The sequence below is a fragment of the Cygnus olor genome, chromosome 1 (assembly GCF_009769625.2).
Source record: "Cygnus olor isolate bCygOlo1 chromosome 1, bCygOlo1.pri.v2, whole genome shotgun sequence".
NCBI lineage: Eukaryota > Metazoa > Chordata > Aves > Anseriformes > Anatidae > Cygnus > Cygnus olor.
The window spans coordinates 133,521,180-133,548,509 of record NC_049169.1 but is presented as its reverse complement, the minus strand read 5'-3'; the positions used below and the strand labels follow the sequence as shown (position 1 = coordinate 133,548,509).

At 38.8% G+C, this 27,330-nt stretch overlaps 2 protein-coding genes and 2 long non-coding RNA genes across 5 annotated transcripts in view; 2 read left to right on the top strand and 2 right to left on the bottom strand.

The window, feature by feature from the left end:
* LOC121058530 (pseudouridine 5'-phosphatase) overlaps positions 1–12,517 on the bottom strand; it is an 84,341-nt gene extending 71,824 nt beyond the window's left edge. Inside the window, exon 1 of one of the 2 annotated variants that reach the window (XM_040534174.1) lies at positions 12,328–12,517. In XM_040534174.1, the coding sequence (XP_040390108.1) occupies positions 12,328–12,412 (85 nt within the window). In that variant the 5' untranslated portion in view covers positions 12,413–12,517. Of the gene's footprint in view, positions 1–10,860; positions 10,907–12,327 lie in introns of those variants that run through there. The other variant, XM_040534183.1, reaches the window with a different exon arrangement.
* LOC121058537 overlaps positions 1–27,330 on the bottom strand; it is a 256,855-nt gene that overhangs the window by 139,658 nt on the left and 89,867 nt on the right. The window lies entirely within an intron of this gene.
* On the top strand, positions 11,982–16,005 carry LOC121058536. The gene is made up of 4 exons (XR_005814227.1): positions 11,982–12,358; positions 13,026–13,202; positions 13,983–14,035; positions 15,689–16,005. It is a non-coding gene; the product is annotated as an uncharacterized LOC121058536 (long non-coding RNA).
* The window catches only part of STS (steroid sulfatase), a 109,596-nt gene continuing 105,630 nt past the window's right edge, over positions 23,365–27,330 (top strand). The window contains 3 exon segments of the mRNA XM_040534159.1: positions 23,365–23,384; positions 23,603–23,701; positions 24,443–24,519. Of these exon segments, the coding sequence (XP_040390093.1) occupies positions 24,500–24,519 (20 nt within the window). The 5' untranslated portion in view covers positions 23,365–23,384; positions 23,603–23,701; positions 24,443–24,499.

The window sequence follows — 27,330 nt, the reverse complement described above, 5'->3', positions numbered from 1 at the left end:
TGATAAGAACATATAGACTTTTCTCAATTACTTGGGGTGATGAGAAGGGAAGAGAGTCAAAAAAAAAAACATGCTAACACAGTTTAATCATCTTTCACAATTGCTGGGGGTGTGTGGGGATGTAGAAACATTTGTGTAGAGGGCAGCTTTAACTAGAATAATGCCGACAGGCACCAGGTGCACAGATTCTGAAATGTGAACTCTTAAAGCCAAGAACTATGCCTAGGGAAAACCAAGGAGTAGTTAATTTATAGCATCATACAGCCCAGTTTTATTGTTAACTCATACTTATGGAAAGAGACTTCTTCATATAAATTTTGACATATTTTTAAGGCATTTTTCTTTGCAATTTCAGAGTTACTGGAAAGCGACTCATTATCTTAACAGTTACTGTAAGTGGAAGATACCCTCTCCTTTGCATACATACAACACATGCACGAAAAGACATTCCCTGTATCTCTAGAGCTTTACCTAGGCACTGTAGATTTTTGTAGAGCACTGCAAATTTCAAAACTAGAAGCACACTATTTGAAATATTCTGAATTTATAGGGATGAACTCTTCTGTGTTGTTAACACTGCCATTAATACCTACAGTTACACCTGTAGGTCCGATTTTGGAACTCACAGGCTACTTCTGAACCCTGAGACCAAGAAGCACTCAGGACACATGCCAAGTCTTGCCCCAGCATATGTGTAGACTACCTCCTCTCTCCACCACCCTGCTTTCCAGGAAAAAAAGGCCTGCACAGCAGTCATGGTGCTACAGCAGATTCCAGTAAGCTCTCCCATCAGGGCAATTCAGAGTTTTAACCTACCCCTCTAGAACTTAAAGCTTCATTTTTTCCCTTGGTCTTCGACAGCATTTCCCAGTGAGCAGGCTAATTACCTGCTCTGTATCAAGTTCCAAAAGATGGGCAGGGAAAAGTTCAGTTCCTTTTTGAAAAAGGCGAAGTCAGCATAAACAATAAATTATGCACAGTCAATGGTGAATCAAATATTTGAACAAACTAGATTTTACAACAGTGTACAATTTGCAACCAACTGCCACATAAAAATGTGAGAGTTCTAGAACACACAAACAGAGACATGCTAGAATAACAGTGCTACTCTACTTCTTGCTCTTTATTCTTAGATGTCTTCATCCGTGGAAAATAAAGAAGCTTAAATTAAAAACGGGAGGAAGATAAATACCACAAAAATATGATCTACAACTGTAATAACAATGCAAGTTATCACACAGTGGAGTAGCAATTAGATATGTTACAATACCTTAGTGGCCTAAATATTTTCATTTTCCTGAGCTATGTTTCCCAGGAAATATTGTTTTTAATTTTTAAAGACTAGAAATTTATTGCACTGCAGTACACTCTTTGCAGCTCCACCTTCCCTGAGCCAAAAAGCAAAGGACTTTTTGTTAGTCCAATGTAATGCCACAGAGAGGATTAAGTCCTAGCATAAAAAGATACATTATTTCACGTGGTGTAATTTCTTGCAGCAATGGCCTTGTATCAGAAGTTAGGTAAACCTACAGTCATTCATGAGCTTACTCTCCCACCCTGAAGAGACAGGAAAGTCAAGGGAGCTTTCTCTATGTAAATTACAATAACATTCATCCATTTAAAAAGTCTTGACCATACAACAATTTATTAAAATGAAATTGCATCTCAGTTTATTTGTGGTTTACCTTAAATCCATTACTTTCTCCCACCTTACTGGTACACTATAATCCCTTTTTTTTTAATTAAATGCACGTTATTTTTTATTCCATTCTTCTCCCAGTATTACTGCAATGTATTTTCTTTTTCCTTAGAGATGTTCATGAATGAACATTACCAGTGTCAAATTCATAACACATCCCAGTCTAAGAAAGACACTTCCTCTGACAACTGCTCAGTAATCATATAAGGGTCTACAGTTCAAATATGTGGCAGTTTACATTACAGCAGATAAAACAGAACACAGCTTCAAAGACAGTGTCCAAAAAGATGCCCTGACACGAGCATGCAATCGCACTGCATGGCCATGCTGTGAAAGAGAACATGAGCAAACTGGTATTTATGCAGAGCAGATGATCAATGCCCAGGAGCGAACAAGAGCTGCTTGGCAGCAAACCCAGTCAGTTCAGCACCTGCAAGCAAAGGGCGAGCACATATCCTCAGAGAGCAAAGGTTACACAGGGGCTGCTGGAACTATTAAACCAGGTCAGAGAGCGAGTATTAATGAGCTGGGAGAAGGAGGTACTGTGTAACACTGTACATACGACACAGTGATAAAGGTCGTGAGTAAATTCCTACAGACGTTACACAGAAAGACTTGGCTGACAAATAATAAAGTGGGCTTTCTTTTCAGTTGTCTTGTGTTATCCTCACAAGAAGAACCACTCAATAAGCACAGCAGAGGGAAAACTAGCAGCAGAGGAAAAAAGTAATATATGCAGTGATGATACATAACTGGTGCCCAAAGGAAAGCTTTCAAGAGACGTCTGCTACAAGTTATTTGATGACTTTAAAAAAAAAACTTAATACGCCTCGAAAGAGAATGAGTAAGAAAAATAAGAGACAAACATTCCTTACTGGTTACTGAAGAAAAGGAAGTAAAAAATGACATAAATAAAAAAGGACGGTTATTTCCCACCTCCGTGCTGAAAAATATCTTGATAAAGGTTAGTAGTAGTACCTCAATGAACTCTGGGTAGGAACACTGGTTTTATTATTGTTTTTATTATTAACATCATCATCAATATGGGGGAAGGAAAGGAAAAATCAAGGTCAGGAATCTCTGCCAGAATCATTATAAGATACAAAAATGTTCTTGGTTCAGTGCTGCTCAGTAGTGTTGTGAAAGAAATTATGATCAATACAGAGAGGTACAGAAACACAGAACTAAATCAGCAACAAGTACTAGCAGGCTCTATACTGTCCAGATGAAAATTAGTTGTCCATAATTAAAGCAATAGATACCAAGTCTGCAAGATGATATTTAGCATAACTGCTTTTGTGTTTTTAGTTAACATAGTTTCCTCATCTCTAAAAGAGCAATGATCATCTTGTGAGAATGAACATTACCATTGTAAGTCTGTTGCCAATTTAAACAAAAGATAACAAATTGTTTAAAATAATAACAAACACTCCCCCCAAACAACAACAACAACAAAAACCTTTATCAAATAGTCAAGAATAAGACAGCCTCTTGGAGGAATATATCATTATAACTCAAGAGCAGAATTTGGCTGGTTCATTGTTCTGCAGAGATAAATTAAGGTGTCCCTACGAATTCCAAGCCAACTTAATCAAGGCTATGCCGATGAACCGCAACTAGTTGGAACAAGAGCTGCAGAGCTGGGCCCACGATGGCATCTCATGTAGCTGCTGCCAGTACACAGAACAACAAATCTAGGGCTGTTAATGTCTTTTCTCCTCAAGTAAAAAGAAAACTGGAATATGGCAGCTGGAAATAGTGTTATTGAAAGGGAAAATTCTATGCACCTTTTCTTCAAGTGAAATTATGTTCCCTTTATAGCACCTTATTATTTACATTCAAAGCAAAATAATTGGAACTTTATATACAAAACAGCTTATGTAGCCAACAATATAAAACCTTATCACCTACAAGCACATTCCAAAATCTGCATTAAGGCACAGGAGGAGACTACTTTTTGTAAATGGTCAAACTGCTGTGTGCATCTTTAAAATCACTAAACAGAACCTTTAGACTCTCAGCAGCTTCACAACATACCTCTCCACTTGCTAAAGGCCCTCTGTGACAACTGGATGTGTCACATTATTAACATTGGAAATTCGAAATCCCTTGGGATTTATGTATTTAACATGTATTTTTTTTCCTTTTAAAACCAAATGCTTCGGGTCTGCTGCAACTAATACATAAATAAGCATCAGAACAGTACTGAATTTGTGTGTAATTTATGTGCAAAATTAAAATCAAATCATGAATCTTTCAGCTTGAGAGCGTTCTGCTTAATTCCCCAGGGAGGAAAAAAAAAAAAGATCATTGCTAATGCTGCTCAACACATGTTGAAATGCAGTAACCAGTACAGAAATGAAAAAAAAAAAAAAAAAAAAGAAGAAAAAAACAAGCTATTCAACAGATTCTGGACTGAGTTCCGATTCTGGATTAGTCTTACCACAATCAACAGACAGACATGGGGATGGACAATTTTCAAATCAATCATGGGAATAATAAAAGTTAGACACTACGATAGTACATTTGTTATGCCTTTGCCAAAATTCTCCTCATCATTAAATGAAAATGTTAGCTTTCAAGCACATGACGAATCTTATTTGCTCTATTTATGGTTAGCTAATTCTCAATGAGGAGCTGTTCTATGCATCTCCATAATTTGCTCAGGAACCATATAAGAAATATCTTAATCTAACAATATCCTTAATCACATTGTTTTTGCAACAAGATGACAAACAGAATATAAAGGGAAGACAGTATTTTTGTTTCCTTCTTTGTTCCCAAACTCAGATGGAAATGGAGAATGGCAAGAAAGTAAGTTTCCACCACCTAGAAGCAGAAAATAGGCTTACAAGATTGCCAGTTTATAGCCCAAGAAGATTAATTCCTGCACTTAAGCCATAATAGAGGACAATCTAGAGAGGGCTGATGTTTAGTTGAATTGGTGCTATTTGTTCTGATGCAGAAGAAATAGAAAGCTGTTTTAACCTCCCATTCACACTGTAAAATAAAAGACAGCATGCACATAAGCAAACTCCAGCATGGAACTCTTACCAGTTTTCCTGTAACAGCAATCTCCTAGGCAACTTGTGCAATGAAGTGAAAGTAAGAGTAAATTTCTGACTTCTGACCTTGTGACAATGGGCAGATAACACTGGAGAGACAGAAAACATGCCAAAACTCTTGTGGATCTCACAACATTACAATGAATTTAACTGCAAGTCTATTTCCTACAGATGAGAGATTCCCTGTATGACTAGCAGCGCATGAATTGTTAAGAAGTGGCACATGAGAATCTAGTCATCTTCTCCACACTAATGAGACAGCAGCTGCAAAAGCAGAAAACTTCTGATTCTTGTTGCCTGAACTACTCCTTACCCTTCTACAAATGGTCACAACAAGCAGAACAGCTGTGCCTGTATGGTACATCATGACTTTCAGTTATGCTGAATGTATCTTGCAAAACTAAGTTGGAACTGGAAACTCACAAACATTGCCCAATTTTTCAAGAACAACAAGAAAGACGACCCTGGTAATTACAGGCCTGTCAGTCCCACTTCAGTGCCTGGTAAAATTATGGGAAAGATTATTCTGGGAGTTACTATAAAACACTTGAGAAACAACACAGTCATTGGCCATAGCCAACAAGGGTTCATGAGGGGAAAGTCCTGCTTAAAAAAATAATTTCCTTTTATGACAAGGTTATCTACCTAACTGACCAAGGGAAGCCAGTTGATGTACTCTTTTTAGATTACAGCAAAGCTTTTGGTACTGTTTCTCACAGTACCCTTCTGGACAAAATGTCCAGCACACAGCTAGATAAATGCATGCTAGGACAGGGGAACAATAGGCTGACAGGTAGGGCTCAAAGGGATATGGTAAACAGGGTTACATCAGGCTGGTGGCCACTTACTAATGGGGTTCTGCAGGGCCCCATTTTAAGGCCAGTTCTCTTTAATGTTTTCATAAATGTCTTGGATGCAAGATTTGGAGGTATACTGGATAAGTTTGCAGACAACACCAAATTGGAAGGAGCTGTTGACTGCATCAAGGGTAGAAATGTCTTGCAGAGAAATCATGACAAATTAGAGGACTGGGCAATCACCAGCAATATAAAGCTCAACAAGAGCATGTGCTGGATTCTGCACTTGGGATGGGGCAACCCTGGCTATCTGTATAGCCACAGACAAGAGGCTGTCGAGCAGCCCTGCAGAAAGGGATCTGTGGGTTTTGGTCGACAGCAAGTTGAACATGAGCCAGCAGTGTACCCTGGCAGCCAGGAGGGCCAGTACTCTGGGTTGCATCAGCCATGGCATGGGTAGGCAGTAGCGGGAAGTCCTGCTCTGCTCTGTGCTAGTGCGGCCTCAACTGGACTACTGTGTGCAGTTTGGGGCACTACAGTATAAAAAGGACATAAAACTATTAGCATCTAAAGGAGGGCAAAAAAAAGATGGTGAAGGGTCTGGAGGGCAAGACATACGAGGAACAGCTGACGCCCCTTGGTTTGTTCAGCCCAGAGCAGAGCAGGCTGAGGGGAGGCCTCATGGCGGCCTGCAGCTTCCTCACGAGGGGAGCGGAGGGGCAGGCGCTGAGCTCTGCTCTCTGGGGACAGCGACAGGACCCGAGGGAACAGCATGGAGCTGGGACAGGGGAGGGTCAGGCTGGGTGTTAGGAAAAGGTTCTTCACCCAGAGGACAGTCAGGCACTGGGACAGTCTCCCTGGGGCAGTGGTCACAGCACTGAGCCTGCCGAAGTTCAAGGAGCATTTGGACAACGCTCTCAGACAGACGGTCTTATTTTTGGGTGGCCCTCTAAAGCCAGGAGTTGGACCTGATGATCCTCATGGGTCCCTTCCAACTCAGGATGTTTTTTGATTCCAGAAAATGACACATTGAAAATCTGAGAAAATTTTAGGCAAATGGCTACTCTGGACAGACGTTTTAAGCATATACAATTCTGTCTCAATGCAAAGAATTCGGCTAGATCTTGAATGGAAATCTAGGAACCTTTCAGTCCCACAGTGCCACTGTGGGCAAGCCTTCACTTGGCAGAACCCAAGACAAAATGTCTGAGATGCACTTAGAGGGTTTGGCCGAGGGGCAAGTCAGGTTCTCACCAGCTTGACAGCATGGAGATATAAAGGTCCCTGACACGGACCCCTCATGTCTAGCTGTATAGGTATCTACAAGCAGTGCTTCCTGTTTCACAAAGGTTTTATGAAAACAAGCATCCATTATTGACCTTCTGCTAACAAAATTTTACTTCAAACTATGAAATAGGAAATAATGCTACATCGTTTTCTAATTTATTGGTTTTTAAACTCCACACAGAACCCAATTCCTCAAGGCACAGAAACATTTGTTTAACTTAAATTAGGCACACAACCTAATGAAGGGACTATTTCCTCACCTGATCATTAGTGCCCTACATGCCTGTGCTCACAAAGCATATTTGGTGTCGGCTGTCCACAACAGCGTTTTGGAGTATATTGTCAGGGCGTGTTTGTATGTTTCCATATGTAGGGAGGAAGAGAGGGCAGTAGCTTCAGAGGCAAGAGAACAGAATCATCTCTACGATGTATGAGACGCGATCCTTGTAAACATGTCTTTTGGAAGCTGCTACAATTCTGCCAGTGTACATCATACATTAAAACAGCTTGTGGTTTTTGTTGTTGTTGTTTGTTTGTTTGTTTAGAATTAAGTCAATTTTATATTTAAACTCAAGAAAAATATTTATCAAATATTCAAAGTTGTTGGCCAGTGATTAAAACAGTTCCAATAACAATTCCAAAAATGTACTTCTATTGTCACCAAATAAATGAGATACCATGTTTGTTACTTTTCTTGTCATTTTCTTTTTCCTTTATATTTGAACATCAATATAATATAATACAATAAAATATAATATAATTTTACTAAGAGAAAAAAAACATAAAAAATCATTTTCAGCTACTGAGGTCAGATAATTGTACCAGTCAGCTGAAAAACTAACAGGATGAAATGTGGGGGTGGAAAAATTTGGTAGAACCCTTTAACAAACCAGGCACTCGGTTTTGAGAAATACCAAATGTAACATTATCATTTTGAGACACTGAATGATGACACTTGGCACAGAAAAGCTGTTGTCTATAATTATATAACAAGAACACTTGTCACAGCTCAAAAGACAATATATGCATTAAGGAATATAGATCCTAGAGGGCATTACCCTAGTTGTATATTTTGTACAAAACCAATCGATTTTTCTTCTCTATCTTCAGCATTGGTTTTGTATGCTTTTAGAATATGCTAAAATTACAGGATTGGATAGTAAACAGTTGTCCTGGTTTCAGTTAGGACAGAGTTAATTTTCCTCCTAGTAGCTGGCAGGGTGCTATGTTTTGGATTAGAATGAGAAGAGCGCTGATAACATGCTGATGTTTTAATTGTTGCAGAGCAGTGCTTACACTAAGCCAAGGACTTTTCAGCTTCTCGCTCTGTCCTGCCAGCAAGCAGGCTAGGGGTGCAGCAGGAGCTGGGAGGGGACAGACCCAGGACAGCTGACCCAAACTGGCCAAAGGGGTATTCCATACCATCTGACATCATGCTGAACAATATATAGGGGTGGCTAGCCGGGGTGGAGGGGGGGGGCCGGCTGCTCGGGGATAGGCTGGGCATCGGTCAACGGGTGGTGAGCAATTGCATTGTGCATCACTTATTTCGTACACATTATTACTATTAATACTATTATTATTATTATTATTGTTATTATTTTCCCTGTTTTAATAAACTGTCTTTATCTCAACTCACAGACTTCACTTTCCCGTTTCTCTCCCCCATCCCAGAGAGGGAGGGGGAAGGGTGAGCGAACGGCTGTGTGGTGTTTGGCTGCCAGCCGGGCTAAACCACAACAACAGTACAACTATATCACAAGTATTTAATTAGGTATCAAAGATCTCTAACTTCTGTTTTTTTTTTATTATTATTCTTTTTTATTTTAGCCAGCTAACTCTGTTCAGTATGTGTCAGATAAGCACACGCACAAGGAGGTTTAATGGTTTTAATTATAGTACATACTAGCAGTTAGAGCAGTAGTCTTCTGTAGGAAAAGACTAAAGCACTGCAAGACAAAACCTACTATGCAAGTTCTGAGCATTTATTGTTAGGATTCAAAATCCTTTGCTGTAGGAAAGCAAGTAGCAATTTTACACTACAAAAGTGTTAGTTAAAAAAATAAAAACATAAAGGTACAGCAGTGCACCAAAAATTAAAATTTTGTTATTTCTCTTCCTCTGGGGTTATACTATACAGTGAAGTGAGCACCACTTTTAAACTACGTAAGTCAATCTTCGTGCATATGTATAATACAGCAGGATGTAACTGTACTATACTAGTACTAAGACAGACTATTATTCTATTACAGCTCACGCGCTGCTGGAGATTCCTACAAAAAAAAAAGTCCTTGGATTAATTTTACCTACTCAGTAACAAGATGTCTACAGGTGCTGTTCACATATTTTATTTACTAAATGACAGGGTTATTTTCCAATGTTTGAATTTCCCGGCAACAGCAACTGGAACGATGAAAAAAAAAAGAATAAAAATTCATCCAGCAGCTCAGAGAAAGTAATCCAAAAAGAGAAAACTGCTGAAGAAGGGACCACATTGGTTGTAAGTGCTGAAAGATAGGATGTTAGATAATACTTGAAATAATTACACAGAAGGACTCCAAAATGACAGGATGCAGTACTTCCACTGGCAGTCCACAGGCAACAACCGCCCCGTTGAAGGTAAGTTGATGTAGCAAGGTGGGACTCAAGGACAACTTAATCAGAGTCAATTACCTTAAAGAGATGAATCTTAAAAGATTCAGAATCTTAAAAGATCAGATTCAGCGACAGTAGACCTCGCTTTAGCCACATAAAGTACATGGATGCAGGCTCTACAGTGTAACACTGGGACTGTTTCCAACGTCAAGAACTTAGTGTCTCAGACCTCATTTAAAGATTTTACGCTCACAGTTATGAAATATTTATGGACATCTTGCATTTCTTCTTCTGTTATACTTTTAACCAGAAGCAAGTCTGTCAGCTATAGAAAGTAAGTTCACGGAACATTGCATTACATCAATTTAATGTTCAATTTTTCATCATACATAGATCAATTAATATTTGTTTTACAGAACTGAAAAGGTTTAAGTGAAAACTTCCAAACCAGACACATTTTCACACACTAGTTCAGAGCAAAAATAACTGCAATACCTAAAGCTTCAGATTCTGAAAAAGGCAACCTGTTATGAAAGTACATTAAAAAGTTACAAAAATGTAGTTTTAGGCATCCATTGCTGAAAATTTTGGTTTGCTCTTTATGCAAGAAAGTTACACAAGAAAGCCTACTGAAAAGAGTACTTATAGGCTGAAACATACAAGTCCTCTCAAAGGAGGTTTATGTTATGAAAATCATCAAGGTGGTGTACCTTTTATATCTCTGGAAGACACTTCAGAGTATTTTCAGTTTAATTTTACACACAATTATGGCTTTCTTCATAGCTGAAAGATTACTGAAATACAACACATTCTTTCTATGCAGCTTTTAAAATGGAAGAGATTGCATCTGTATTGTAGTATAAGAATAACCAGGGGAACAGAAACACAAAACAAAAAATACTTTATCAGTTCAAAGGATGCCCCATTTATATCGATTAAAATAAATTTTAACATCACGCATATACTCTTCAACCAGAAAGTGACAAGTATTTATCTGGAATTGTACTTTAAAACAGACAGATTTAGTAATGGCAAGGAGTACATTTATACCTTGAGTGTCTCAATCTTGGCAAACTTAGGGCTGAGAACTATGGAACTTTTATAATTACTTTCCCAGCAAGAGGTACAATTCATAATCTAGAGCATTTTTAATGCTTCTTGACTGCACGAACCCCAGGAGTTTGCAGAACCAAACATGATTCAAGAACTTTCTTTTTCCCCGTTTGAAATATTACAGAAATGTAATTTCTAATTACAGACAGGGTAGTATCCGAGAAGAATGTCTTTAGTTCCTAGAATAGCACCCAAAGCTAATGCACCTATCCTGTGAGTACCCATATATAATAAATTCACTTAAAACTGATACAGAAAATTTATGTATCCATATCCTCAAGGCCTAAATATTCATAATGCTTACCTAGACTGTCCTTCTCAGGTGAGTACTGCATGAAGGTGATTTTCAAATTACACTAGAAAACAGCAGTGACTAAAAAAAAGCTTTCCTGAAGCTCCTAAGTAAGAATTAAATTAAAATAATTGGTTCTGGATAAAACAACACGCCCCCAGGCTATTAGAGATCCCAGTAGTTATACTGCAAATGAAACTGAAACAACTCATCTTAATCACTGTTTTGCACAGTGTATTGAGACTGCTGATGAAGCAAACTGAAAGAAACCAAAGGCTCTAAATGCTTGTAACTATTCCTGGTAATGGGAGCAAACCCATTTCTGGTTTAAACAATGATATCCTAATGGCCCTCACTCTGTTGTAGATGTGAAGGAAGGCAAAGACGACATTTACTGAAAACAGAATAATCCTGTAGGAAGTGTAGGAAGGAAAAAAACGGACATTTCTTGGAAACAGAACTCATTAGACTTCACAGCAGTCTTTTTAGAGACTGCAACAATTTGAGTTTTGCTGAAGGAAGGCACATACATCAAGTTAACACTTTTTAGAATTCCCCGACATCTAAAGCTGCTTCCTGTGCCGTGATATATAATGGACTGTTTCAAAAACCGAGTCACATACAAAAATATAGCATTACTCTACAGGAAGGATGCAGCATGAGGCCCTGATTCAGCAAATAGTTAAGAGCAAACCTAAAGGTTCCTCTAGCCACAGTGTCTACCCAAACCCCAAGATCCAATCTAACTGCAGCACAAGGCTGACAGATTTCAGGCTATCACTGTAAGGATAAAAAAGTGCCTACTAATACAAAAAAAAAAATATTGGGAGATGATTGTGTGAATGGTTTCTTGGTTTATGCTGCAGCCAGCAACTGCTTTAAGTATTTCACACCTGAAAGATGCTCCCACGTGCCTTGCACAGCAAAAGCAGCCCCTCAGAAGTGTGGGATTGCTGCTGACAGTCGACCCCACAAGGCCAACCCCACAGCCATGCACACCCTCAGCGCCCCGTCCCCTCCTCCCCAAGCAGGAAGCCTGCTGTGCACATCCTCAGGCGTGACCCCAATTGACCTCACCTCTCTCCCAGCAGCCATCTTGAGAGCGCCCTTCCTAACATCAAGCCCAAATCTTTTAACTCAGCCGAAAAATGCCCACAAAAGGCAGGGGGTGGCGGGGAGGAGGAGAAAGAAAAAAAAAAAAAATCGTTTCCTGTTGCTTTAATCCCTTTAGTCGGACTTAAGTAACGTCGCCCAGGGCGCGCTAGCCGGGTGCCTGGTTGTGGAGGCCGGCAGCGAGAGGCCGCCGGTGACAGGCCGGCGGCTCGGCCTCGCTCCCCCGGCCGGGAGGCGCCGGGGTCGGGGGGCGGCGCGTCGGGGGCTTCCCGTGGGGGCTGCCCGCCGCCACCTCCGGCCTCTTGCAGCGCCAGCAGCGGAGAGGGGCCGGGCGGCTGTGGGGGAGAGGGGGCGAAGGCTACACACCCAGCAGCAGACCGTCCATGTCAAAGATGAGGTGGGTGACCGGCTGCAGCGCGGCGGAGGAGGAGGAGAAGGAGGAAGCAGACATGGCGAGGCCACGGCAGCCGAGACCCGTGCGGTGGGGCTGGTGGCGGTGGCGCAAGCGCGGTCCGCCGCGGCAGCCGGAGCCCGGCGGCAGCGGTGCCGCCGAGACGGGACGGGCGGAGAAAGGGCGGCCGCTTTGCTATTACTGGTTCTTTTAGAGAGAGAAAGTCCGTTTCTCTGCTAGGCCTCTTCGTGTGTGGGACTTTTTGGGTTTTAAATCCCATTCGGTGCTGCTTGCTGGAGAAGCTGGAGGGTTGCTCTCGTTTTGATGTTTTAGACGGTTTTCCCTCAAAATTTTGTGTGCCAACATAGAGATTCACAAGGGTACAATTACTGCTGGACCTTAATACGAGCTGTAAATGGAAGTCTTCAAATCTGTATGTAACTGTTTGTGAGGAAGGAGTGAAGTAGTAGTGGGTTTATCTTGAGAGCTGTTGAGTGTGAGGCTAGTTACTTGGTTTGTTTTCTGAAGTGGCTGAAGTTCAAGAAACAAATCATTGTTCCTCAGAAGAAGGAAATGCTTCCGACATACAGCACCAACTGGTTTTGACTGGTTAGTTGTGGGGGAAGAAAGCAACTTTCCTTATTGGCCGTTCCATATTTATTTTTCCGTGCAGGTAATTCACTCTTTGTCATCAAGATCATCGGTTACAGGTCGAGACCCTGGTTGCACAAGCAGACGTGATGGCAGCCACCTCATGCTCCCAAGGTGCCACACTGACCTGAAGGCCTATGCTGCTTTGGGACTCTGTGCCAAAGCGGCGGTGGAAAGGAAACCCTCACTTTTCCTGTAGGTAGGCCTCTAAGCAGTTCATTTTCTCTGACAGCCCCCTTAATTTCAGCTGTCAATATTTCACCATTTTAGCAAGTCAATGGTGTTTTTCAAACTCTTATCTGTAGATGTCATGCAGTGATATTTTAACTTTAATTTAGCTTCCTTTACACATCTTACATATCCCCTAAATGAACCCTTACCCTACATTTGTAAGAAATACCCAAGACACAGCCTCATACCTCCTTCTGTCTTAGAAATGAGAGGAGAGATAAAATATCTTTGGCATTTCTTACCTTTTTAATAATAAAGTTTCTCTTTTGAGCAAAGTTTTTTGAGTCTTGGGTTTGTTTTTTCTTTGTTTGTTTTTAACATGTCTCATTTTGAAATGGTTGTCTGTTAATACTGCTTTTAGGCCTGCATTGGCTATGAAAAGCTGCGTGCAATGCCTTAAGTGTGTTTTTAAAATGTCTTGCATAGTCATGACGTGCGTCTATTAGTTCTTCTGTTGGGGTAAGAAAATTGGTCCTGTACTTCCAGATGGAATTTTAATTTGTAAACCTACAATGTGGGTGTTAAGAATAATGCCCACAGCTATTTTGCTTCTCTTATAAATACTGTGCAACAGCTTGATCTTAAAACTTTTTTTCAGATAGCAAATGTGTTAGTAGTTGAGTTAACTGAGAACAGAGCCAAGAATTAAAAGAAAACCCAAGCTCTAAATACATTATGTCCAAAAAAGCGTTAATAAGGAGAAGTCATGATGGTTATTTTAATACTGGTATTCTGTTACTCTAAGAAGGAATGAGTTTCTGCTTTAAGAGCATAAGCTGTTGTGGCAAAAGTTTCTAGAGGGTGAGTAATGAGGTTCTATAGCAGTTGTACCTGAGGTAGATTCCTTTGCTTTCTACTTATAAAATCTAAATCTACATCAATCTATGTCTTTCTTTAATTGTATTTGTTGGCATAGTAATGCCTGTACTTGTTAACAAGAAAAAGCTACAGTAATTTATCTTGACTAACCCTTTCAGAGAAAAGTATAAGTAGTTCACACCTTCAACTCCCCCTCAAAAAAGGGAAAATATTTACTATTTTTAGCATGTAGACCACCAGTTCACATCATGAAACACCAGGCTCGTACAAAACTTCTGAATATTTAAAGTGCAAAGGAATTTGAAAGACAGCTATTTTAAAAAGAAAAAAACAGTCCACCAAATGAAAGTATGCTACTCATGAACCTTTTTAGGGTTAAGTGGTCTGTGTTACAAATCTTACTGTTCACATTTCAAGATAGTCAGGTTAGCTGACATGATGATGACCTCAATTTACTTTGCTTTACTCTGGCTCATCAGTGATAATCAACATAATGTTAGCTTATTTGATTCTTTAAAGCTACATTCAAACAGAGGAAAATCTTTGTGATATAGACAGACTGTTTAGATTTATTCAGCGTGACTAAGTCTTCGTACTAACAGAATGAAATGTGATGAAAATCCAAGCAGAACTTTTAATGCATGGTGAACCATAGTTTGCTAGATGCGCAAATAAATGAAAATGTTGATCCAAGTTTTATTTGAGCTTTGTCTCAAACATCTTATAAGTAGTATTTTGTGGTTTGTTGTTTCCTTCTTTTTTTAAGAAGGAGTAAAAGGTTGAGAATTACACAATTGGCTATTTTGTTCACTACTTTTTTAAATCACTTTCCAAGTGAAAGTAACATTAAAATAACTTTTGAGATGCGGAAAGCATAGTGCGGTGGAAGCATAATAACCATGAAAACTAACAGTTAATTATTTGTCTATTAACCTGATATCCCCTTACTGAGAAGGGTGAACTGGGGTTACTGAGGCATAATGATTCAAGTAAGCTTGAGTCCTGCAAAGTCTGAAGAACACAGCTTCATATACATTTTTAATGCATTTAACTTTCTATTTATGCACATACCAAACCAGACAAATAAATCTTTGCTGAGTTTTACTTTTTAAGGTATTATGTGGTATGTATACATGCTGGATGTCCAGGTTTTTAAAAGATTGTAAATTAGTTGTCTATAGGTAGTCCTACTCCCAAGCACGTCTATTTTCTTTGGCTTTGTGATAATGTTAAAGTTGCTTTGGCTTTATTGTTCTTGAATGTGAAATAAGGGGAAAATATTCAGGTGCCTGTCCATGCAGTTCTTAAGTATACAGTACAATATTTCATGTACACAGTCCACATAACCTTTCTTAACCTTTCCATGTTTTATTTTTCTTTACCTTGAGGCTAAAAAGTTTTCTGCATTGCTGAAACTTAGCTGTTAAGTTCTATTCCTGGAAAGTAAAAGCTTCAGAATATGTTTAAGTGTTTTCTTGGGTAATACACTCGACAAAATTGCAATTTCCTATTTCATTACTTCATACTGTTCTTGAAACATGGATTCACTTACAGTATATTTATAGCATTGATAGGAGCATCATGCACTATGTGTTTCATGCTGAAATGACTGACTTTATTTTTCTTGTTCTGCAGGCACCTTGGCAAAGAGGATAAACAGATTATAATCCATTTTGGTTTGAATATTAAAAAAGAATCTAGAGACATGAATAAATCCAGTAATTTAAAAGCTTTCAGAATGATTTACATGAGCAGCTTTTAAAACCGTTATTACTAACAAATTACTTGGAATGACTTGGAGTTAAATGTTATTTAATTCAAGTATTACCTGAGATTCATAACACTTGATATAGTTGAGCCTATAAGCCCTCAGAAAATGAAACTCCTCCCAGTGCTGGATGTCACCACACAGGAGCTTTTCACCTTAAGAATGTGAATTAAATTAATTTTACTGTGTTTGCTCCTGTTTTTGTAGTTGAAAAAGGGAAATGATCCTAGGTCTTAAGACAATGAAACAGGGGCATACATCTGTTCTAAGTCATATTATATTTGTACGCATATATTTATAATCAACAAAAAAAGTCAAAGAAGTATATCCTCATATATTAAAAGCATGAGTATTCTTATAGCCAAGCATATAGGGGGAGAAGAGCCATCCATTTTCTGGATTTTGATATCTGGCACCAATTACAAGGGAGTTAGTTACAAAGGCAAGAAAGATGATGTCTTACGCTTAAGGAGAACAAAGTGATAAAGAAGATACATGTTGGAAATCTATAAATTTAAATGAGGGACCATAATAAGGTTTTTAAGCAGCAATGAAGGGTGAAATTCCAGAAGAGCCAACCAAGCACACACAAAGGAACAAGATATCTAAGATACTTTTAGGTGTCAATTTTTATACTTATTGATGGGAATTCACAACAGAATGAACAGATTCAGAAGCGGGGAAATGAAAATTTAATGTCATGCTTCAGGATCATTTGTTGTTTCCATTAAAGTCAGAGAATAATTTTTGCTCCTTTATATTACGTGGCCCATGATTTAGCCTTTTAACATAATTTTTGGTCTTTCAGTAAAATAATGTCTGCATATGGGCAAAATGTGCAAATAATCATCAGTGTCGTTGTCACTGAAATCCTAGATATTTAATGGGTGGGTCCTGCTTAGCCTTGAACTATCAGAAGGATTAAGGCAGAAGAGAATGCGTACCAACATAAAGTTCGAACTGTTGTATCTTCTGATTTTCCAATGAGTTAAGGGCATTTTTTTTATTTATCTAACTTTACATTATTGCAGGAGCCTAAAACACTGTGCTTTTGGTTTTCTTTGTCTGCATGTGAATTTTATGGCTATATTTTTTCATTTTACTGCAGTTCGATTGCTACAGGTGATAGGAAAACAAATGTATTGCCACACAGAACATGTATTCCATCAACCCTCCTGAGCAAAACATCTATCACTTGGTTGTCTGGAATAAGCTGGAACTATATGCATACACCCTTCCAGTGGTCCCTTTCAGTTCTAAGTTCCTAAGTTCAACATCATCAAAGGTTGAGGGAGAACGAACTGTGTTTTCTGGGTTGAAAGCTTTCTGATGCACTGATATGTCATGTTCCAGATGCAGGTTTTATATGTGTGTATCCCACTCAGCATGCAACAAGCAGGAGAGTTGAATCTCCACAGGTTGTTTTTGTATTCTGAGTGCAAACCCTTATGATTTTGTATCTACGCAGAAGACAAAAATGAGCTAGCTGACACTCAGCCAAGAACGCCTATGTGTTCAGGGGTAAACAGTCAACCTAGGTAGAACAGGAGAATGTTGGAGGCCAGCTGTTGTACTACGGTACACAGCATTTCTTTTTCTGAAGTGATTTTACTGGTCTAAGTATCTAGATCTATCTAGACAAAAGCCATAACACCATTCTGGACCATGTGAAGGAGCAACTCTGATCGAGGAATTGAAATGGTGGGAAGGGAAGGGGTAGTGTCAAGCAAGTTAGCCAGCTCCTTGAGTTGGTATTGAAGCTGAGCTATATAAAATATATCCGCTGTTCTTGGCTAGGGGAGTCGCAACTTTTTTTTTAGTTGCAGGAGTTAGCATACAGCCCAACGAAGTCATAATTCCATGTTGGGAATGCCTCTTTTTCCTCTGAAGCTACTGCCCTCTCTTCCTCCCTACATATGGAAACATACAAACACGCCCTGACAATATACTCCAAAACGCTGTTGTGGACAGCCGACACCAAATATGCTTTGTGAGCACAGGCATGTAGGGCACTAATGATCAGGTGAGGAAATAGTCCCTTCATTAGGTTGTGTGCCTAATTTAAGTTAAACAAATGTTTCTGTGCCTTGAGGAATTGGGTTCTGTGTGGAGTTTAAAAACCAATAAATTAGAAAACGATGTAGCATTATTTCCTATTTCATAGTTTGAAGTAAAATTTTGTTAGCAGAAGGTCAATAATGGATGCTTGTTTTCATAAAACCTTTGTGAAACAGGAAGCACTGCTTGTAGATACCTATACAGCTAGACATGAGGGGTCCGTGTCAGGGACCTTTATATCTCCATGCTGTCAAGCTGGTGAGAACCTGACTTGCCCCTCGGCCAAACCCTCTAAGTGCATCTCAGACATTTTGTCTTGGGTTCTGCCAAGTGAAGGCTTGCCCACAGTGGCACTGTGGGACTGAAAGGTTCCTAGATTTCCATTCAAGATCTAGCCGAATTCTTTGCATTGAGACAGAATTGTATATGCTTAAAACGTCTGTCCAGAGTAGCCATTTGCCTAAAATTTTCTCAGATTTTCAATGTGTCATTTTCTGGAATCAAAAAACATCCTGAGTTGGAAGGGACCCATGAGGATCATCAGGTCCAACTCCTGGCTTTAGAGGGCCACCCAAAAATAAGACCGTCTGTCTGAGAGCGTTGTCCAAATGCTCCTTGAACTTCGGCAGGCTCAGTGCTGTGACCACTGCCCCAGGGAGACTGTCCCAGTGCCTGACTGTCCTCTGGGTGAAGAACCTTTTCCTAACACCCAGCCTGACCCTCCCCTGTCCCAGCTCCATGCTGTTCCCTCGGGTCCTGTCGCTGTCCCCAGAGAGCAGAGCTCAGCGCCTGCCCCTCCGCTCCCCTCGTGAGGAAGCTGCAGGCCGCCATGAGGCCTCCCCTCAGCATGCTCTGCTCTGGGCTGAACACATCAAGGGGCCTCAGCCGCTCATACGTCTATGCCCTCCAGACCCTTCACCATTTTTGTTGCCCTACTTAGCCCATTGTCATTCTGTTCTTTTTTGGAGGATTTAACAAACTTCATCCCTTTAACCTTTCCTCGTAAATTATTCTTTCTGAAGCTTTTAGCATTTTGATTGCTCTTCAGGATTCTAGTTTTTCTGTATCATTAGAAGTCCAGCACTTAGATAGGTCAAGTTTTGCAACCATGGGTTTTAGAAGTGAAAAATAGAAAGGTCGCCTTCCACTAATAGGCTGCCTTCTTAGATCCAGATACAGCATTCCTTTGAATTAACACAGGAACTGAATTACCGTTTCTGCCGTAATTTTATTTTGTTCACTAATGAATGATTTGTAATTCTCAGGAATATTTGTTACTACTGCTTCTTAGTTAGGCTGTTCCCCATTTTGATCTCAGTCAAATGCTTTGACTAATCCTTTTTCCATCTTGTATCTTTGACCCTGTGCTCTCCAATGCAGAGTTTATCATGGCAGCAAATAAATAAATAAATAAATTAGCACCAGGGGATTCTTTGACAAGAAGAAAAGTCTGTAGGAACTGTAGTTCACATGAAGAAAAATATTGTAGAAATTGAAAGATGAAGGGAGAGAGCAGGTGCTGGAGCCTTTCTTTATGACACAGGGAGGCTATTTTGAGGCCAATCAAGTTTTCAGCTAACTGCTCTATGAATGTTACTGCAGATGTAGTTCACCAAAAAATAATCTGTGGTCTTTTATTATGACCAAGTTTATATATATTTTAGAAAAGCAGGAGGGAGAGATCATTAAAGAATGTTCATGATCAAACCATTGATGCCATTATGATCAGTGGGCAGAATGGATTCTAAAACATGTTATTTATTTTACACATTTTAGTGCAAATATAGTTCAGAATTAAAGCAAATTTATTATATCATTACAGTCTTTATTTAGACTGTATATTTCCTGCTGTTTCTTTCATTATTTGCTGTTTCCTTTCAAAAGCTAAAAACCTTTGTTTTCACTTACTCAATTTAAAATTTTCTTCATGGATCACTTTTAGCTTAATTCTCATTAAGAATATTTGCTATTATACTCCACTGAAAGCGATCAGTGGCAACATGTCTACCCCATGAAGAATTTAATATGTCTTCGTAGAGTTTTAAAGATTTTTCTGTGTGTATTTTAAGTATGAGAAATGATTATCTTGCCAGCCTGATGAGGCAGCTACCTGAAAGAAAGTGTATTACAGAATGAACTGTTGTATCACCGTTTCAGAAATGATGCGTGTATCATTTAGACTAGTGGCTGCTCCAAGCAATAAGTAATGGGTATTATATTATATTAATGACCAGCTTTGACAACTTGACTCCATACTCTTTTTATAGTTTTTAAATTATCTTTCTTTTTTAGGCCAATAATTATGCCCTCATCGGGCAAAAGTAGGCTAACGCAATTTTCCAAAGGCTATTAACAAGACTTGTAATATTAAGATGGCTGTATATCCCAATTAAGTAGGATGTGCCACCCAGACAGTAGCCACCTTGAGTTGCAGTCATGAAATGAGGTAGGGTTAGGCTGTATTCTTGAGTTGCAGAGCTCTGAGGAGTCTATGTGCTTCAGGAAGCATAGAGCTTCTCTCAGTAGATGGCACTGTTGTCAGTGATTCTTTACTTGCATCTTCTGGGGTGGAATCCACACTATCTGCATTTTAAAGTGGGTAGAAATTAAGTAAACCCTTGCCTGCTTGCAGTTTTCAGTTGTTTCATTTAGCTGGGTGTTTGCTGCTTCTTGAAAGACCTGACAAAGGGTGGGGATCTACACATTCATCTGCTTTTTCCAACTTGTCCAGGTAATATGATAAAATAAGTTGTCTAGTATATTCAGTGAAATATATTTTCCTGTCTGTTTAAGCCCTCAGTTTTTTAAGGGTCTTGTTCTATGTGTGACTTGAGGTAACCTAGACAAGTATTTCATAGTCAGAAACTGTGTCTACAGTGACTACAAAACCTGGATCATAGAATCACAGAATGGTTTGGGTTGGAAGGGGCTTCTAAAGATCATCTGGCTCCAGCACCCCTGCCAAAAACAGGAAAACGTTATACTGGATCATGTTGCCCAAAGTACCATCCAACTTGACATTGAGTACTTCTCAGGATGGGGCATCCACAACCTCTTTATACAATCATTTCCAGTGCTTAACCACCCTTACAATTTTTTTCTTTATAATATTAATTTAAATCTAGCCTCTTTCAATTTGAAACCAGGAAAAGTCTTTCACCATCTTTTCCATAAGCCCCATTTATGTATTGAAGGCCTTCAGTAAGGTCTCTGTTGCCGTCTATTTTCTAGGTTAAACAACCCCAGCTCTCTCAGCCTGTCTTCATAAGAGAGGTGCTTCAACCCTTGGATCATCTTCATGGTCCTTCTCTAAACGCGTTCTAATAAGTCAATGCCTTTCTTGTACTGGGGGCCCCAGAGCTAGATTCAGTACTTCCAGGTGGGGTCCCATGAGGATAGAGTAAAGGGGGAGAATTTCTTCCCTTGACCTGCTGGCAATACTTCTGTTTGTGTAGTCTAGGATACAGTCTTTATTCTTACATGACACAGCCAGTATGTTCTACTAGTTGAACTTCTGTCTCTAACTCTTAACTAAAGTTAAGCACAAACATGAAAAAGAAAATGCCAAAATCATTAGAACACATCGCTGAGTGTCATACATAAAAGCTGTTGTGACATCCTCAGAACTGCACAAAGTTGTATGCAATCCACAAGTTTCAGAAATTCTTTTTATATAAAGATTGTCCTACAGTCCTTCAGGATAACTACATGGTTATAAAATTTCTCAAGTAAAACTTATTACTGGTGTTCTCAAACTGATCCAAAGACTGAATGGATCAAAGTATTTTTCACTGTTTTTAACTGAAGATTTGCTGCGCAATGAATACCCTTTTGCAACCAGTCACTAGGAAAAGTAGAACTGTATCTTTTCATTCTAGATGTCTATGACTTTCAAAACTATCTTCTAAAATTAGCTATGTTCCTTGGATTTTACCATGAAAGAAAAAATAATGCAGAGATAAGAGACGTTTACAGAAAATCTCCCTTTGTCCAATTTTTAGTTCTGTTATTGGTGTTTTTCATTTGAATCCCTGTTAAAAATTAGTTGGTATTAATAGATTTATGTCAGTAAAAGCATTTAAATGTGCACCATCATTCAACCAGTCTAACACAGGAGTGATCTTTATCGTGCTTTGTTTTCACAAAGATGTACTTTCCCTAGTAAATGAACACTTAGTCTTGTTTAAGTTTGAACCTAATCTTTTAAAACATTGGTAGAGATTTTTTGATGAGCTGAGTCAAAAGGTCTGGCTCACTGCAGCTCTTTCCTGACACTAGATCCAAATGCTCTGTCCTTGCACTAGATTCCAATAAATCCAGTCAGGGATCTTTTCATAAAACATTGTTTCAATTTGATTTCTCCCAGTCATTTAGTTAGCTTCAGTATTTTGCCTTAAAAAAAAAAAAAAAAAAATTGTATTTAGAATGCAAGGTCTGTAAATTCAGGTGCTTCGTTGGCAGTGGTTGTCACATGTCTTTGGACATCTGTCTTTCTCTTCCTGATAAAATTTCCTTGTTAAAAATAAATAGATTGGGGTAGGTGGAGAAGGATAATACATAAACTAACTACCACTTTTCACAGCTAAATGAATGATTTTTCATATTAGCGTTCTTGGGCTTCCTGTGAGTAGTCATTTTCTGGGATCACATATTGTTTCTAAAAGAATGCATGGTAAGCAGAACAGGATGGCTGAGGAGTACAGTATTTATGTGCAGAGAATTTCTTAATAGCACCCCAGTGGAAGAGCTTGAAAATCACTGATCTGAAATTACGCTTATAAAGGTGTTTTAATACTTTTTTTTTTTAAAACATTGCTACATAGGTATTCTCCAGAAATGTTTACCATGTGTACAGAAGGCAGAAACATACCTGCTATTCTTGCATATGATGGTTTGGTGGTTTTACCTTGAACTCCACCACAACCGCTCTCACACTCCTCCTCCTTAGAAGAAGAGGGGAAGAAGACAGTATGCTGGGGAAAAAAATAATTAAAAAAAAAAATCATGGGTTGAGATAAGGATAATTGAATTAAGGAAAAGGAAGAGGGAAAAAAAAAAAAGCCGCGCAGAAGCACAGAGAGAGAGAAAAGAAATTACTAAGAAATTACTCTCTACTTCCCATCAACGACCGATGTTTGGCCATGTCCCAGGAAGCAGGGCCTCAATATGCGTAGCAGCTGTTTGGGAGGACAGACGAGAGCCCCCCTCTCCTTCCCCTTTCCCACTTTTTATTGCTGAGTGTGATGTCATAGGGCATGGAATATCCCTTAGGTTTGTTTAGGTCAGCTGCCCTGGTGGTGTCCCTTCCCCACCTCTTGCCCACCCCCAGCCTGCTGGCTCTTGGGAGGTTGGAGGGAGTCCTGATGCTGTGCCAGCACTGCTCAGCAATAGACACAACACTGGTGTGATACCACTGCCGTTCTAGCTACAAGTGCAGAGCACAGCGCTGTATGGGCTGCTGCAGGGAAAGTTAACTCCATCCCAGCCAGACAGTACAGATGCAATGTCAGTAGCATTTGAAAAGCCTGACAGAAAGTCTTCAGCAACAAGTTAAAATGGGTTCTTGGTTAGGCCTGTGTGTATATGCATTATGAAAACACATTGAAATTGTTCCCTACTAGTGAAGTAGTTTCTTACCAAAAAGCAGCATAGGTGTTGTATAACAAGACATTATAATTTTTCAGTGTTGTCCTTTTTTCTCCCCCTCCACCCTTGTGTTTCAGTTCACGTGACTGGACTTTGCACCCATTTGCCAATAATAAGAGAACAGACATCTTGTGTGAAAACTAGAGGCAGAAACAGAAACCATTCCGTGCTGCAAGGTAAAATGCCCCTTCCACTCCCACGTCTGTCATATATATATATTTTTCATTGTAAACTTTGAGTTCATCTATAGTTGGAGCTCATATTCTTTCACAGCTCAAAGCAAATTCTTCATGACAGGAAATTAGCAATTATGTGAAGTAATAACATGCAGTGTTGTCTTTTCCTCATTAGCTTAATGCAATGTATTTTATATAAGAAAGAAAAAGGAATACTAATACTGTCTTTTCTTGTCTGTAAGGTACTATCAAATATAATGGCAAATTATTTTTCAACAAAATGCACTTCATTATTTCAGTGGAGTGGAACATTTCCTGCCTAGAGTGGGTTAAAAAGAATATGAGCTTTACTTGAATTGTGAAAGCATTTTGACTGAAAAATAAAGTAGGGTCCTTGTGAACTAGAACATATTCCAGCAGTACAACAGTGGATTTTTTCTTACCACTTAAGCTCTAGTTGTTTAAAAAGTAATGTTAAAAGTGTATGTAATTTTGATTACAGAGTCTGTTTCAGGATCCAGTGGAAATAAATTGTTAAATAGTTTTGGAGGTGGCTAGGTTTTGAAATAAGCTTGTAGTTCTGAAGTGACCTTGGTTTATGTGCATTATAATCTCACAAAATCTCTGATTCAAATGTGGAAATGTTTAAGACTTAACTATAATTTTTTAAGTGATAGTAAATCTAATCTCTCCCTTTGTAATCTCATACACATCCAACCTGCTAACTGGGGGTAAACACAGTTACTAAGAAGACAGTATGCATAAGAAGAATCACTGAGATAGAGAGGATGACAAAGAATGATAGAGAAAGAAAGAAGGTAAGGAAAATTTCATAGCTTCTGAATAGGTTGTGCCTGCCAGGTTTCTACAGAAGGACTACATGTGGGCAGGCACTTGAGATGAGAAGGAAGGAAGATGAAAGAGGAGAAGCCCATTTAACCAAAACACATGTTGAGCAGAATCTGACCACATGTATTGCTTGCTATGCAGTATTGCAATGACTCATTAATAATACAGGTTCTATACGTCCTGTTTTCTCACAAACATATTTTCTGCTTCCGCCCTTAGGGTACTCTCCAGGTGGACTTCAGGAAGTGTGGTCCAGTATCTGGGTGTTCAGTCCCTGTCAGACCAGCAGCTGAGGCTGTTCTAATACCTGGAGAGCCACAGTAGCCAATAGGAAGCACTGCATACTGCTGCCCAGTGGAAGGGCGTACGTGGTGGGGAGAAAAGTTGTGGAGACGGCAAGCAGGGAGGAGCAGCAGCATCAAGAGTAGTAATGGTAGAGTGCCAGTGGTAATAGCAGTGCCTGGGCAAGCAAAATTGGAGGATTCAAGCAGCTGCATCCAGAAGGTATTCAGTCTCAGTCTGTATCAATGGCACAGTAATATTGGGTTCTTGAGTGGGAAGGGATTTGGAGAAATAAGGACATGGTTTAGGAAGTAGGATTGCAGAATAGTTACCTTGATTTTGTAAAAGGATTTTGGGGACGAAGAGGAATGAAAGCAAATTAGTTTAGGGTGAGAAGAAGGATTGGAGCAGTCAGAACATTTGAGATGGTTTGCTGAGAAGTGCTTAATAGGAATTGTGGCTGTGGCACTTTGGGCTGCGCAGATGTGAGTGTGAACTGCTTCAGATTCAGTATGATAATGGCCTTGGATTTTTTGCTTCCTTGACAACTGTTTGAAATTAAAAGGCAACAGTGTAAAGATGTCTTGTTCTTTTTTTTTTTTTTTTTTTTTCTGCCATGCTAAAGAATCAGTTGATTAGCCATACTCAGAAGGAAATCTTAGGGCCCAGAGCTCACACACCTGTTTTTCTCTGACATCGTCCTAAACTAACCAGACTGGTGTTTGCATGCGAACATGCTTTCTTCCAGAATCCCTGGTGTTACAAAATGTGCTTAATTAGAAGTATTAAAGTCTAAATCAGTAAATTAGAATGCTACTTGTTAGGTTTGTGTGTGTGTGTGTAACTTTTACATACCACACTTCTGACAGAACTGGCAGCTATGATGAAGAAAATAAGGAGCTGATAGATATGGATTAGTCATTTACAAAAGTTAGTCTTAGGAAGAGTCACATCTCCAGTTCATATCAATTATTATAATAGACAACTGAATATGTTGTCTATTATAGCAGTTGTCTAATAGTAACAGTAAAATACTAGTCCTGAAAAATGCATGTTGGACAAAGTATTATATGTTCTTTTTCACTGATAAACAGAATCCATCCTTTAAAAACAAAACTATGCATCATTCCTATGCAGAGTGCAGAAAATGTCCTTACTTATAAAAACTTACTTACAGACATTCTGATATGATTAAAAAAGTATGTTGTTCATTTCAAACATACTTGCAGCATGCTCCAGTGCAGGCCAGAAGATAATGAGACCCCTGGAGCTATTATTGAGAAACTGTTCAAATGTTAAAAGAAATTTAATAATGATGTACCACAAGAAAATGAAAAAAAAATGCCCATTTGGATAACTTTTTATATTTCTTTATGGTCTTAAAATGTCATACAAAATAAGGTGAAAATGAAGTGAATTAATATAGTCTTGAGCTAATGATCATTTTCATTCAGTCTGTTGTGTTGGGATTTTGCCTCTTAGGTCATATGTGCAAAGGGATGATGTTCTGTTTTAATTTTAAAGTTTTCTACCGTCTTTATGAAAGAGGGAATAAAATTCAGAGAAAAGAAAGGGAGAAAGAATGGGGAGGGGAGGAAGGAGCAAGAATTTACTTGGGGGGGACACAGAAGAAATCTTGATACTTTATGGCTTACATGACTTTTCATCCTATATTACTGAAATACAATATACATATTTCTATGCTGTTTGATCAAGATTTTTTTTTAAGTCAGACTTTCAGAAACCACTTAGCTTCTTCTAGTATTATAAGCAGATATTTTTAGCTGTAGAATTATTTAGTATTTCAGATATCCTTGTTTTTAAGACATTAATTCTAACTGTTGCCTAATCCTATGTTTAAAGTGTCCATCAGATATTTTGCCAAGCCAAGTATATTCACAAGGTTTGTTTGTTTATTTATTTATTTATTTATTTATTTATTTATTATTTTATTTTATTTTTCTTGATGGGGGACTAAGTCAGCTGCTCTTTTGCTTCTGAAATTAGTAAAGGTTTAAATCTTTAAGGCCTGGAAAAAAAGTTGACTAATATATATGCATTATTTTATTAATGCCTTTGCCACTTGGCTTGCACATTTTTTAGGAGAAGAAACTGATCTATGTAGCTTGCAATCAGGCTGCTATGTAAGAACTATCCAGCTCATAATTCTTCTTTTCCTAATTGCACAGGTCTTCTTTCAAGGATAAATATATTCCTAGTTTAAGACTTCCTAACTTCATGATCTTTACCTTTTGTTTCTAAATCTGTTTTCCAATACTAGGATTTAATTTTAAAGCTGTTCAGTATTTACAATGAATAATGCTGCTGAAGTATCTCTGTATTAGAGCTGGTTAGAAAGTGGCTTGCCATCTTACTAGTTTTTTATTATTTTTTTTTTATGTTTCTGAAGTGTTTTTTTTGTCACCATGGCAGAATAAAAATAATGATGAATAATTCTGATCTCTTTGTTCTAATTCTGCATTAGGTCATAAAAATTT